The 13,634-nt window shown below is 45.6% G+C and overlaps 1 protein-coding gene across 2 annotated transcripts in view; it reads right to left on the minus strand.

Moving 5' to 3' along the window:
- Positions 1-13,634, minus strand: part of LOC311238588 (uncharacterized protein) — a 62,436-nt gene that overhangs the window by 29,468 nt on the left and 19,334 nt on the right. For both annotated transcript variants that reach the window (XR_014620383.1, XM_084326697.1), the window contains exons 7-9: positions 8,153-8,273; positions 6,019-6,079; positions 4,959-5,053 (exon numbers count right to left, since the gene is read on the minus strand). Coding sequence is in view for 1 of the 2 variants with exons in the window: in XM_084326697.1 (XP_084182823.1) it covers positions 4,959-5,053; positions 6,019-6,079; positions 8,153-8,273 (277 nt within the window). In the remaining variant the exon portion in view is untranslated. The remainder of the gene's footprint in view (positions 1-4,958; positions 5,054-6,018; positions 6,080-8,152; positions 8,274-13,634) is intronic.

Here is a 13,634-nt window from a genome sequence, read left to right on the forward strand (position 1 = left end):
GTCTGCAGAGGAGCACCTGACACATCTCAGGCAGTTGTTTGAGCGGCTCAGTGCACATGGGCTCATTGTTAACCCCGCCAAGTGCCAGTTCGGCCGGTCGTCTATTGATTTCCTCGGGCACAGGGTCTCAGCAGAGGGAGCCGTTCCGCTACCTGCCAGGGTGGACGCCGTTGCCAGCTTTCCACGCCCCCGCACCGTGAAGTCCCTGCAGGAGTTCCTAGGCATGGTGAACTTCTACAACAGGTTCATTCCCCGTGCTGCTCACCTCATGCGCCCCTTGTATGAGGCCCTGCGTGGTAAGGACCCCAAGGCCGAGGTGGACTGGTCCCTGTGTACCGACGACGCTTTTTTGGGCGCTAAAACTGCACTGGCCAATGCCGCATTACTGGCACACCCATTTCCTACCGCCCCTATCGCCCTCACAACTGACGCCTCAGACTACGCAGTGGGGGCAGTGTACGAACAGTGGGTGGGGGGGGGCTGGCAACCGCTTGCTTTCTTCAGTCGCCAGCTGCGGGACAATGAAAGAAAGTACAGCACCTTTGACCGGGAGCTCCTAGGCCTCTTCCTGGCCATCAGGCACTTCAGATTCCTGCTGGAGGGCCGACGGTTTACTGCCTTTGTGGATCACAAGCCACTCACCTTCGCCATGGCCAAGGCCACCGAGCCGTGGTCAGGGCGCCAGCAGCGCCAACTCTCCGCCATCTCCGAGTTTACCACGGACTTACGGCATGTCGCAGGTAAAGACAACTACGTCGCTGACTGCCTCTCCCGGACGGTGGTGGGGGCCGTCCACTTGGGACTGGACTACGCTGCCATGGCTGCCGACCAGGCCACTGACAAGGACATGCAGGCCTACCGAACAGCCGACACTGGGCTAAGGTTAGAGGATGTGCAGGTTGGTATTGCCAACACCACGCTCCTCTGCGACGTCTCCACCGGTCAGCCCCGTCCGATGGTTCCCGCTGGCTGGCGGCGGCAGGTATTCGAAGCCATCCATGGCCTGTCGCACCCTGGGGTGAAGGCGTCAACTAAGCTGGTCAGTGCTAAATTCGTCTGGCATGGCCTCAGGAAGGACATCGCAGCCTGGGCCGGCTCCTGCGTGGCGTGCCAGCGTGCAAAGATACACCGTCACACCAAAGCCCCCTTGGCACCGTTTCTCGTGCCGGAGAGGCGCTTTGACCATGTCAATGTGGACCTGGTGGGTCCCCTGCCCCCCTCCCACGGGTTCACTCACCTCCTCACCATGGTGGACAGAACCACTAGGTGGCCGGAGGTGGTCCCGCTGACATCGACCACATCCGCCGAGGTGGCCCGGGCGTTCATTGGGTCCTGGGTAGCCCGTTTTGGCACACCATCTGATCTCACATCCGACCGGGGCCCACAGTTTACGTCCGGGCTCTGGACTGCAGTCGCCGAGGGCCTGGGAGTGAAGCTCCACCGCACCACAGCCTACAACCCACAGGGCAACGGCTTGTGTGAACGGTTTCACCGCTCTATGAAGGCTGCTCTGCGGGCCAGCCTTACGGACTGCAACTGGGTCGACCGGCTTCCCTGGGTCATGCTTGGCCTGCGCTCCGCCCCCAAAGAAGACCTGCAGGCCTCGGCTGCTGAGCTGGTGTACGGACAGCCGCTGCGAGTCCCTGGGGAGTTCCTCCCGGATGCCGAGGCTCCCTGGTCGGTCACCTCATCTCGGACTGTGCTCAGGGATGGCGCCGGTGCTTTCACCCCAGTCCCAACTTCCCAGCACTGCCTCCCGCAGTCCTACATGCCTAGGGATCTGCAGTCAGCCAGGTATGTTTTCATTCGCCATGACAGCCACCGTACTCCTCTGCAGCCCCCTTACGATGGCCCTTTTCGCGTCCTGGAGGCGGGGCCTAAGAACTTCATGGTGGACATTGGAGGACGGTCAGAGCGGGTATCGGTCGACCGGCTCAAGCCTGCCCATTTGGACCTAGACAGGCCAGTTGAACTGGCCCGGCCCCCGCGGCGTGGACGACCCCCTGCCCGGCCCCTGCCAACTGCTTTTCCCTCTAGTCATCTCATATCTCCTGAATCCCCCCCACACGCCCCAATCCCCACCTCTACCCCTGCACGGGTGATACGGACTAGTTTTGGGCGCCTGATCCGCCCCCCGCCTCGTTGACTGTGGATGATCTTTTGGGGGGTTATTGTGAATTCTGGGGGGGCCTGTGTGGTGACACTTATCACGCACAATTGGTGCAGACATTCACTGGACTTGAGGAGCAGAGGAATGCTCCTTTAAGCCTGGGGATTCTGGGAACGGTGTGGGTATTTGGTGACGTATATTAGGTCACCTGTCAGCTGTCAGCTGGCTGCTGTCACTTTGAAGTAGTAACGTTAAACGCCTCTGCACTCTGTTTGATGTATGTAATTTATGTTGGGAAGTAAAGGAAAGACTCGACTACCGTCTCCCGTTTCATCCTTTCTTGCGATCCCACACTACCGTAATTTTCGGACTATAAGCCGTGGCTTTTCCCCCCCATTTTTCGACCCTGCGGCTTATATAACGGTGCGGCTAATCTAGCGATTTTTACAGCTAACTGGGCACACTCCCTCAGCTCTGTGACCGTCAGATCAGACTCCTAAATCTGCTGCAGCAGTGCACGCCTTGCCCCTGCTCCTCCGCCTCACATAACCACGTCAACAAACCATTACGGCAAGAGGAGTGCATGAGCAGCTCAGAGCTCCTCTTTCAACATAACTGAAGCATTAAACAAAATGACCCAGTCAACGAACTATTCACTTTAGTTTATTAATACATGAGGCGTTGTCTAATGTTATCTAGCTACTGATAGCTCCTGATATCATCAGTTTGGCATTGGATTTCGCAGGTGCTGGCTAGCGCTGGCTAACTGGCTATCGTTATGAGAGCTAACGTTGGTACCTATATGTACCTGGCGCTGGCTAACTGGCTATCGTTATGAGAGCTAACGTTGGTACCTATATGTACCTGGCGCTGGCTAACTGGCTATCGTTATGAGAGCTAACGTTGGTACCTACTGTACCCGGCGCTGGCTAACTGGCTATCGTTATGAGAGCTAACGTTGGTACCTATATGTACCTGGCGCTGGCTAACTGGCTATCGTTATGAGAGCTAACGTTGGTACCTATATGTACCTGGCGCTGGCTAACTGGCTATCGTTATGAGAGCTAACGTTGGTACCTATATGTACCTGGCGCTGGCTAACTGGCTATTGTTATGAGAGCTAACGTTGGTACCTACTGTACCCGGCGCTGGCTAACTGGCTATCGTTCCTGTTTAAACAAAAATGTTAATAAATGGGAGCTTCCTCAAACAGCCATCTCTTTCCCGACAATCCCCTCTGTGCACGAACCCTTACATATGGTAATTAAACATTAAAACACCTGCAGCTTATAGTCCAGTGCGGCTTATATATGTAAACATCATTCAATTTAGCTGCTGCGGCTTATAGTGCGAAAATTACGGTATGTAGGTAGGTATCAAACAGGAAGAAAGACTGTCAGGTTTTAAACTGTGTAGGTATCAAACAGGAAGAAAGACTGTCAGGTTTTAAACTGTGTAGGTATCAAACAGGAAGAAAGACTGTCAGGTTTTAAACTGTTGGTATAGAACAGGAAGAAAGACTGTCAGGATTTAAACTGTGTGGGTATAGAACAGGAAGAAAGACTGTCAGGTTTTAAACTGTGGGTATAGAAAAGGAAGACAGACTATCAGGTTTTAAACTGTGTGGGTATTGAACAGGAAGAAAGACTGTCAGGTTTCTCTCACTGCCACCACAGAACCAGGACTAAGAACACCCCCCCCACACTGACACACACACAGAATCACACTGCCACTTCACAAACTCACTGCCACTTTACTGCCATTATTTTAGTTTACATTATATTAGTTTACTGCCATATCTATCATCTCACTGCCACTTTACTGCCATTATTGTATTATACTGCCATTATTTGTTATACTTACTATGTACCACTGCAGCTAAAAAAGATTTGCACTAAGTTATCTTTTACCTCCTATATTTATTTCAATCATTTTTTTAGCCACTGTTTATACTGTAGTCCTGCAGTATAGTGTATGTACATCATGTCTCCTTTATTACTTATGTTTATAGTGTCCTATATATGTTACTTTATGTTTATATTAGATATTTTTTTATATACACCGTGGGAAGGGGGAAACGCAATTTAATTTCTCTGTATGTCTTGACATTATGAGAAGTGACAATAAAGCTGACTTTGACTTTGAACTGTGTGGGTATCAAGCAGGAAGAAAGACTGTCAGGTTTTAAACTGTGTGGGTATCAAACAGGAAGAAAAAATTATCTGTTCAGTGTGGATGAACATGACAGAAGTGCTATAATTATTTTCATAGGAGGATTATTGAATAAAATAATTATGTTTTCAACTTTCCCTGAGGACAACCTTTCTGATGAGAACACAAACTACATCCTATCCTTGTGGGTATCAAACAGGGACGAATATTTGTTAAATTTAATTGCTCGTTTGGTTCTCATCAATCAATATTTGATATTTGTATTGTTGTTACCTGAATTGCTTTTACCCTTTTTCTTATTCTCTGCACTACTTTTATTCTGTCTATTTTATGCTAATTGTACATCTATTTTACTGCTGTGAAGCACTTTGGGCTGCAATTATTATATGAAAGGTTCTATACAAATAAAGTGTTATTATTATTATTATTATTATTATTATTATTATTATTATTATTATTATTATTATTATTATTATTATTATTATTGTTATTATTATTAATAATATTACTGCCAGGTCCAGAGGACAGAGCGCCCCGTACTGGACAACAACACTACTTTCTGAGCCCGGAGCCCTACCCACGTAGCCAAGGGTCATAAAATGAGTAGATTAAATAAATGGTTTTGATAATATGAACAACGGGTTGTTTAGATCCGTCAGGATGCCGGTGGTCTTACCCGTGTGCTGGGGAGGGGTGGGCCCGAGGCCCTCAGCGGCTCCTGAACCAGAGGGCGAAGGGCTGGGGGTTCTCCCCCTGCCTAGAGCAGCTTCCCTGGGGAGAGAGAGAAGAATCAGCCTGCATGGAGCGACTGGGGGGGGTGAATAAAAAGACACGTTGAACTGATTTATAAAACATAGCGTCCGACAAGCGACAAGTGTTTCACGTGACGTGACTGACTTTGTAGTTTCTCGCGCTGCCTCGTCTCTCCTGTGTTCATCTCTGGAACTCTCTACAGCCCTGATGATTACCAGTATTGGCAGCATGCCTACATTCAAATTACCTGCATCATACCAGCTGAGTGAAGGAAAACTTTCTAAACCCATTCTTTACAATTTCCACCAAATGTGCTTCGTAAAGGCTTTTTTTATTTTTAAGGAGTACAAAACGAAATCAAAGTCTCATATAACAACCCCCCCCCCCTTCCCTCTCGTTCTCTCCACCCCAGAGAGAACAGCACTTAGATCCCTGCAAGGAGAGCGAGGTTGCATGGGGAATGGGTAAATGGGGGGGGGGGGGGGGGGGGGGGGGGGGGGGGGGGGGGGTGACAGTCAAGCGGGAGAGATGAATTGCTGTGGCAACACAAGTCTCCCTCTAAGTGTCTTAAGTGCTCTAAATGACAAATAAGACGCAGCCACTAATGACTTTTATTCTACAATAAGCAGATTCCGGCTTCATTAGGGAGATTATCCGCCTGTCCTCTCGAGATGCATCACCCCCGTGAGGAGCGAGGCTTCTTACCCAAACGCACAGATGCTAAGCCAACTTCCTCCTTGCCGCCACGAGATGAGAAAAGAAGGGAGAGGCAATTACATGCCACTTCACTGGAGTTATTGTTCGGTTCCAAAAGGCTGCGTTCACTGAAATATATAGCTCCATTTAAAATGTATTAACAATGTATACAGGCCCCCTGGAAGAGAGCGAGTGTCATGTGTGACGCGAGGCGTCCGTCACTTCGCCGGGTCTCAGCGCAGGCCGTGGCGCTACGACCCCTGACCTCACCGGCACACTCTGCTTACCTGGCACAACGCGAGGCGTCCGTGGCCTGTCCGCACGGCAGTGTCGCGTGGAGGTCGAGGCCTGAACGGACGAAAGCAAAAACATCTCGTGTTAGGTCATGTCGTCCTCTACGTCAGGGGTTCCCAACGTTTTCAGGCCGCGACCCCCGAAATAACAGTGTCAGAGAGCCGCGACCCCCACTATTATAGGAGGTAAAAAAAAATTATATATATATTTATTAAGGCTGTCAAATATATCGCGTTAATATCGCGTTAACTCCCGATTCTATTAATGCCACTAATTTTTTTAACTCAAGATTAACTAAAACATTTTTTTTTTTTTTTTTTTTTTTACTAGACTTCACTCAGGTGTATTATTGATGCTCTCATTGATACTATGTTTGTTTCTGAAGTGTGTGTGTGTGTGTGTGTGTGTGTGTGTGTGTGTGTGTGTGTGTGTGTGTGTGTGTGTGTGTGTGTGTGTGTGTGTGTGTGTGTGTGTGTGTGTGTGTGTGTGTGTGTGTGTGTGTGTGAGATATAGAGAGAGAGGGGGGTGAGAGAGATGAGGAAGGGGCAAAAGAGAAAAAGAGCTGGGAGAGTGTGTGTGTGAGGGAGAGAGGGGGGTGTGTGATTAATCAGCCCTTGTGTGTGTGAATGTAACAAGTTCCTAACGTTTTCTTTCCCCTATTATTTCATGCACACTTTATTCATTGTTTTAAATTATTCTTTTCTTTTAAGTTATTTTGTGCATCACTCTGTTTTGAATTTGATGCAAATTTGCAATGCATGAGGGTCATCCTTTTGTGTTAAATGGCTGCACAAAGCAAGCATTTGTTGACTCGCATGTTGATAAGAGTATTAAAACTTGGAACTTGAAAAAGATCTGTTTAAGGTATACATTTTTTTTAATGCGATTAATTTGCGATTAATCGCGAGTTAACTATGGACAATCATGCGATTAATCGAGTTAAATATTTTAATCGTTTGACAGCACTAATATTTATACTTTGTTTTATTTTTTACTTTTGTTGGATTTTTTCCGATCTACACTTCCTGTCACATACTATGGTGGTTAAAAGTTCAGCGTTCTGAATGAATCATATCAATAATTGTTATGATTCGCGATAATAAGCCACAAAAGGTAACGTTTTTGACAAATATTGAAACGCAGTTAGTTTCTCCTCCCTATTGTTAGCATGTAGGAACAATTCGATCTGAAATTAGTTTCAAAACGATTGCACTGTGGGGAAAATAAAAAAGTACACTAGATTACAGTAGATATCATTATCTGTTCTTATGCACGCCTGGTGATAATAAATCCAAATTGAACTCGGGCATTTGAAAGATAATATATGTATATATATATATAAATGTGCGAATTGGCTATAATAAGGTAATGTATAAGCATCTATTCTTCTTATCACCTATCATCTTCCCTTTATTAATTTCCTTAGATTTTTGTACACATGATCTCAAGAGGGTACTGAACAACATCAGTGGCAGTTTTTTTAAGTTCGGTCATTATTATCATGGTGTTATTCACTGTCAAAGATGCAAAGAAAAATCATAATTCATATTCTCCTTTGTTTCATCACAATTTAAGCAAGCCTAGTAATAGACACAATATTTCTGACACTGTGAATACATTCCCTGAGGTCCATAGATGTACCTAGATACCAAGAATATGCAAATAGCCCTTGTAGAAGTGGAGCAATATTCCATTTACCTAGGTATATATTTTATGCAGATTTTCACATCGTGTGGAACAGGTTAAGTATAGTATAGTGATGCACCGATGTGAAAATTGTGGCGTGGCAGATACCGATAACCAATATTAATATTGCTGTTCTGGCCGATACCGATATTTACCGATGTCGATATCTCTGTATAGAAAACACTTTTTTATGATAATCAAATAATGAGCTATTTTCCAAAACGCATTTTTTTTTTTTTTTTTTTTACTTTTGTAACTTATTTTCAGAAATTACTGATATTTTGAAACTATATAAGACCAAAAAAATTATAAAAAATTATTATTATTATTATTTCTAATATCGGCCCTATCTTGATATTGGAACGATACCGATGTGTAAAACAATTACCATATATCGTGCATCACTAGTATAGTATATTGGAATGGAACAGCTGTATGTACCAGAGGATCTTCCTGAGGGAACCCAGGCCGTGGGGGAACCTTCCTTCTCTTGCAGCGCCTCAGAGACCAGAGCCATCATCTTCTCCAGCCGTACCAGCTCGGCCTGCATCGCAATCTTTTGCTGAAAGGTCAGATTAAAGAGAGGCTCAGAAACAAGGATGTACCCGGAAGAGAGCTCACATCACCCCTGTACTTGCCTCCCTCCACTGGCTCCCGGTGCGCTTCAGAATAGACTTCAAGGTCCTCCTGTATTAGTCTACAAAGCCCTTAATGGTAAGGCCCCTGCTTACCTAGCAGACCTCCTCACCCCCTATACCAGTGCTTCTCAAACTTTTTCTGTCAGGCCCCCCTTTGGCGGACCAAAATATCTTGGGCCCCCCCCCCCCCCCCCCCCCCCCCTTGCCCCAACAAAATAGTCATGAAATGGGCCATGTTTAAATTTATTGAAATAACACCAATATCGTGACCTTTCAAATTGACAACACCTTCCCTCGCGAGAGCCACCTTGCCTCGCTGTGAAACAGCACTGCAGAATGGTCAGCTCCCATCTCCTCACACAGCGCAGAGAACAGGCGCGCTTTCAGGGCTCGGGTTTTGATGAAATTGACCACGTTTATAACTTATGTCAAAACCTCATTCAGCTCAGGGCTAAGCTGTCTTGACGCTGGCGCCTCTCTGTGAATTTACAGTGCATCCATTGCGCGTTTGGCGAGACCCCCTTGATGAGCGCCTGTAGCCCCCTCCTTTTCCCTGCCATGGCCTGCGCACCGTCAGAGCAAAAGCCCACACAGTTCTCCCATTTCAGTCCATGTTCTGTCAGGTAACTGTCAATAATTTTGAAGAGCTCATCAGCTGTCGCTCTGTTTTTGACATATTTGCAAAACAGCAGATATTCACTCAGTGACTGAGAATTTACAAAGCGAACATAGGAAATAAGCAAACAGTCTTTATTGCTGTCAGTCTTTGACAAGGCAACACGCATGTCATCCTCAAGGCTCAACTTGGCCCTATATTTTGTTTTCAGAGCTGTCATGGATGAAAAGCCAGCTTCACACAGATATGTGGTGCTGAATGGTATCAACACCTTAACTGCTGCATCATGAGATACTTGGTACTCAGCACCACACTCTGAAACTAGCTCTCCAGGTGGTATCAGATGAGATTTCAATGAGTTCTTCCAAGAGTTTGGATGGAGATGTGTCAGGAAGCTGTCTCAATGTTGTCTGTAAAGGTTTTTTTTTATCAAGAGTAACTTGGTGGGTCCAGCCTCCTCATGTTACTCTCCGGCGAGGCATCTGAAGAGATCCAAGTCTTCCCCGACCCTCAGAACAGCGTGGATTATGTATTTCCAGCACCCAATGCTGAATCAATAAACGCGATCGATATTTGGAATGGCGATCAGGAATTGGAATAATCTTTTTGGATAACATCTGATCTGAGGTAAGGAATCTATTTTACCAGTCTTAGGGTAATCAGAGCTTTTTTCACAGATATATCAATGTGTGCCCTGCCCTATGTGTGTGTGTGTGTGTGTGTGCTCGCTGATCAGGAAATAAGATAATCGATTTTTCAGCCCGCTTCCGTAGCGTGCATAAGTACACATATACTATCGATAATCTAGCGTTTATTTGAAAACTATTCATAAATAGGCAGAAAAATGACAACGTTTTTGTGTGTGCCAGAATATTCCAGTAAAGGGCGATCACGGAATCTATATATTTTCCTGAAAAACGAGGGCTTTTCAAAATGCTATAAAACGGAAATGAACCGATTAAAAAAAAATCCGTCTCGACAATGTTGACTGCAAACAAGTAATTGATAAACAACGGGCAGATTAGACACATAGCCATAATTTAAGACAGAGATTATGCGTTCACAACGCTATCATTGAAGTGGGGTGGCGGCATTCAAACATGTTTTGACCATGTTATGGCCGGTAATCAAAGTGTTAACCACCCGTAGGTCTAATTTCAAGTCTAGGGGGGGGGGGCGTGCTTTTGCGGTCGCAGCCCCTGACCTCTGGAACAGCATCCCCATGTCCATTAAATCTGCCCCCTCCATCGAGTCTTTTAAATCGAAACTCAAAACCCACTTATACCGCCTGGCCTTCCCCGACTCACTTTGACTCTTGCCTTGCTTGTTGACGTGTTGTTCTGTATTCCTCGTCTATCCATTGGTTGTTTTTTTCTGTTTATTCTATACTTTTCTTTGTTCTTAGCTATGTGAAGCACTTTGGTTGACAAGTGTCATGTCTAAATGTGCTATATAAATAAATTTGATTGATTGATTGATGATGTTCCACTGGGAACACTAAGATATTACATCACCATGTCTTCCTTGGTACCTGGGTTTTAAAGGTCCCCTCCCCCTCAAAGACACGTTTATTTTATAGTTAACTCCACTTGGAGGCATGAAGAGAGCGGGGAGAGAAAATGAATGAATGTGGATGAGAGCCTTGACTTAAGTGGTTGTAGCTACGGCTGTGGGGGTGCTGGAGACATCGAATACTTTTATATGTCTATTGTCTCCTGAACACAGAGACCAATCCCAAGTCGATGGAACTTTCTCGGCCGAGCTATAGTCACTTTTTCAGCACCTGCGCAGATTGCCCACGGAGTCCCCATCGGATTGTCCAGAGATCTTGGTTTATTAATCTATGCATGCAGAGTTTGGGGAGTAGGCGCGAAAAAGTGACTATAGCTCGGCCGAGAAAGTGCAGATCGACTTGGGATTGGATCATGTCTCCAGCACCCCCACAGCCGTAGCTACAACCACTTAATGTCAAGGCTGTCATCCACATTCACTAATTTTCTCCCCCCCGCTCTCTCTCCCATGAGCTCAATGTAACACGGAAGTGCAGTGGTCTATCTATACGACAATGTGGGCTGTTGATCTAAACTGACTTTATTCCTCTCAATTTGATTGAATAGAGTGGAATTACAGGGAAATAAATGCAGTAATTTGTACACTGGCTCCACAAGACAGGGGGCCTCAGGGTGAAACGTCTGCTGGGGCTGAGAGGAGCATCTGTCATCTGACATGAGAAACAATAACTTCCTGTCAAGCTCTCTGCTCACCACTTATTCACCCCACATGTGATGAGGGAGGAGGAACATGTGATGATGGAGGAGGGGAAACATGTTGAAGGATTTCACTGGTTTTCATTATGGTTATATAACAGAAGTACGTAGGTAAAACACCTTTTAATTAAGGCAAAGTGGGGTTTAGCCTATTGGCTACATCAGTATTAGACCGATGACACACTGAGATATTTCTCTGTAGAAGCAGGGCCTGTGAGATATATTGGAATCATAACATAGATAAGGAGCCAGCCACAGAGCTCAGGGTCGGCATTCCGAACAGAGTGCTAGTAATGATGTATATGGGTGTTACGACCCTGGCTCAAAGGCACGCAACCTATGTGCAAACCAACACCAAAACCCCGTGCTCTAACTCAAAATGCTACTATATCAAGGAACTATTAGTGTAAACCAAAGGACAAGGACTGGAAGAACGTGACAGCTCTTCCTCTAAGCACAGACCCTGCATGTGTGTTACCAGGGCTGGTTTTAAAGCTCCCAGCAGGTAACCAATCAGCACTAATTAGCTAATTGGCAGCCCTCAACCTGCATGCACAGTGACACAGGAGTGATCAGGCTCCTGGTACATAACAATGGGTCAGAAGCAGTTGCTAGGGTGACGAGATAGCCAAAACAACGCAAAAGCTAGACAGAATTAGATTCAAGAGAAACATCGCGAGAGAGAGACTTTAAGCAGTTAGTTCTTCCGGTAGGGAGGCAGACGAGTTTGGATAGCGAGACAGACCACATCAAGCAGCTGAGCCAGCCTCTTCGGAGGCTGGGGGGCAGGGAAGACCACGAGGTAGAGAGAAAGCTAGTATGCTAACAGACAGGCCGCAGAACCACCGAGCAGGTATCGAGAGAAAATAGAATCTATTAATATAGTTTCTTATCTCTCTAAAGACTTTCAATTAGTTTCATTCAGTACGAAAACCTTGGTTTATGCAAAATAAACATCCTCCTTTCTGAGATGAGACGATGACTCCAGTTACATTTGTCTGAATGCATTAATCTCTAAACAGGCACCGACCCGCCGGCGGGACCTCTTAAGGACGATTTGCCCAACGGCGCGACGCGCCACTTTGCCGACCTCTAGCGGCTTGGGTGTGAATATTTCTAATACAATATATAGAATTAAAGCCCTATTTGTTGCCTGTCGATTGCCCAATCCATTCAGCAGTTCTCGAGTTACATGCCGATATGCGAGGCGTGCGCCAAAGTACACGGCAGACTTATTTTTTTTAGGGTTGTAGCCAATGAGAGTGGCTTTCCAATGATACCCCAAGTGGGGATCTGCGAATCAGGTGAAAAGTCACGAGCGAAAACAGGAAGAGAAAAAAAACTCTGAATGCATTGGAGTCAATGAGAAAACTGAAACCTGCAGAGCTTTTTTTTTCTCCCAGTTTACCAAAATCGCTCCTAATCACTCATTTCTGAACGGATTTTTATTAAATGACATGTACTACATAACACTTCAGGCTATGGACCCAGGGTGTTTTCCAGGATTTTTTGGAAATACTATATTTGGATATTGCAACTACTACAGAAAAACGTGAGTAACAAGTTTCTACAACTCAAGTTCAGACCTATGTTACTCAATTTCATTAGCACTAAAAGTGATCTTTCTTTATTGTATCAGAAACGTCTGAATGTTATCTTTCAAAAGAGACCAGGCTTATGCATGTGCTATAAGTATAAAGTATAGTATTTGTTTGCAAAAAAAGTATGCAGTCCTCAAACTAAAATGGCCACTTTTTGGGGCACCGGTTAAGAGGTTAAGGGGGTGAAACAGTGTTACAGCCTGTGCGTGGGAGGACAGAATTCCACCGAATGATTGCCTCACAAACAATAAACAAACACAACGCAGAGACTTCACGGAAGGTGATAACAATCAACGAGAAGGCTGTAAACACTGATGATGATGGAGGGGAAACATGATGATGGAGGAGAAACATGATGATGGAGGGGAAACCTGTGATGATGGAGGAGGGGAAACATGTGATGATTGAGGAGAAACATGTGATGGAGGAGAAACATGTGATGATGGAGAAGAAACATGTGATGAAGGAGAAACATGTGATGATGTAGGAGAAACGTGTGATGAAGGAGAAACATGTGATGATGTAGGAGAAACATGTGATGGAGGAGAAACATGTGATGAAGGAGAAACATGTGATGATGTAGGAGAAACGTGTGATGAAGGAGAAACATGTGATGATGTAGGAGAAACATGTGATGGAGGAGAAACATGTGATGATGGAGAAGAAACATGTGATGGAGGAGAAACATGTGATGATGGAGAAACATGTGATGATGGAGAAGAAACATGTGATGGAGGAGAAACATGTGATGATGGACAAGAAACATGTGATGGAGGAGAAACATGTGATGATGGAGAAGAA

Source organism: Notolepis coatsorum (genome assembly GCF_963971535.1).
Source record: "Notolepis coatsorum genome assembly, chromosome: 12".
Classification (NCBI taxonomy): domain Eukaryota; kingdom Metazoa; phylum Chordata; class Actinopteri; order Aulopiformes; family Paralepididae; genus Notolepis; species Notolepis coatsorum.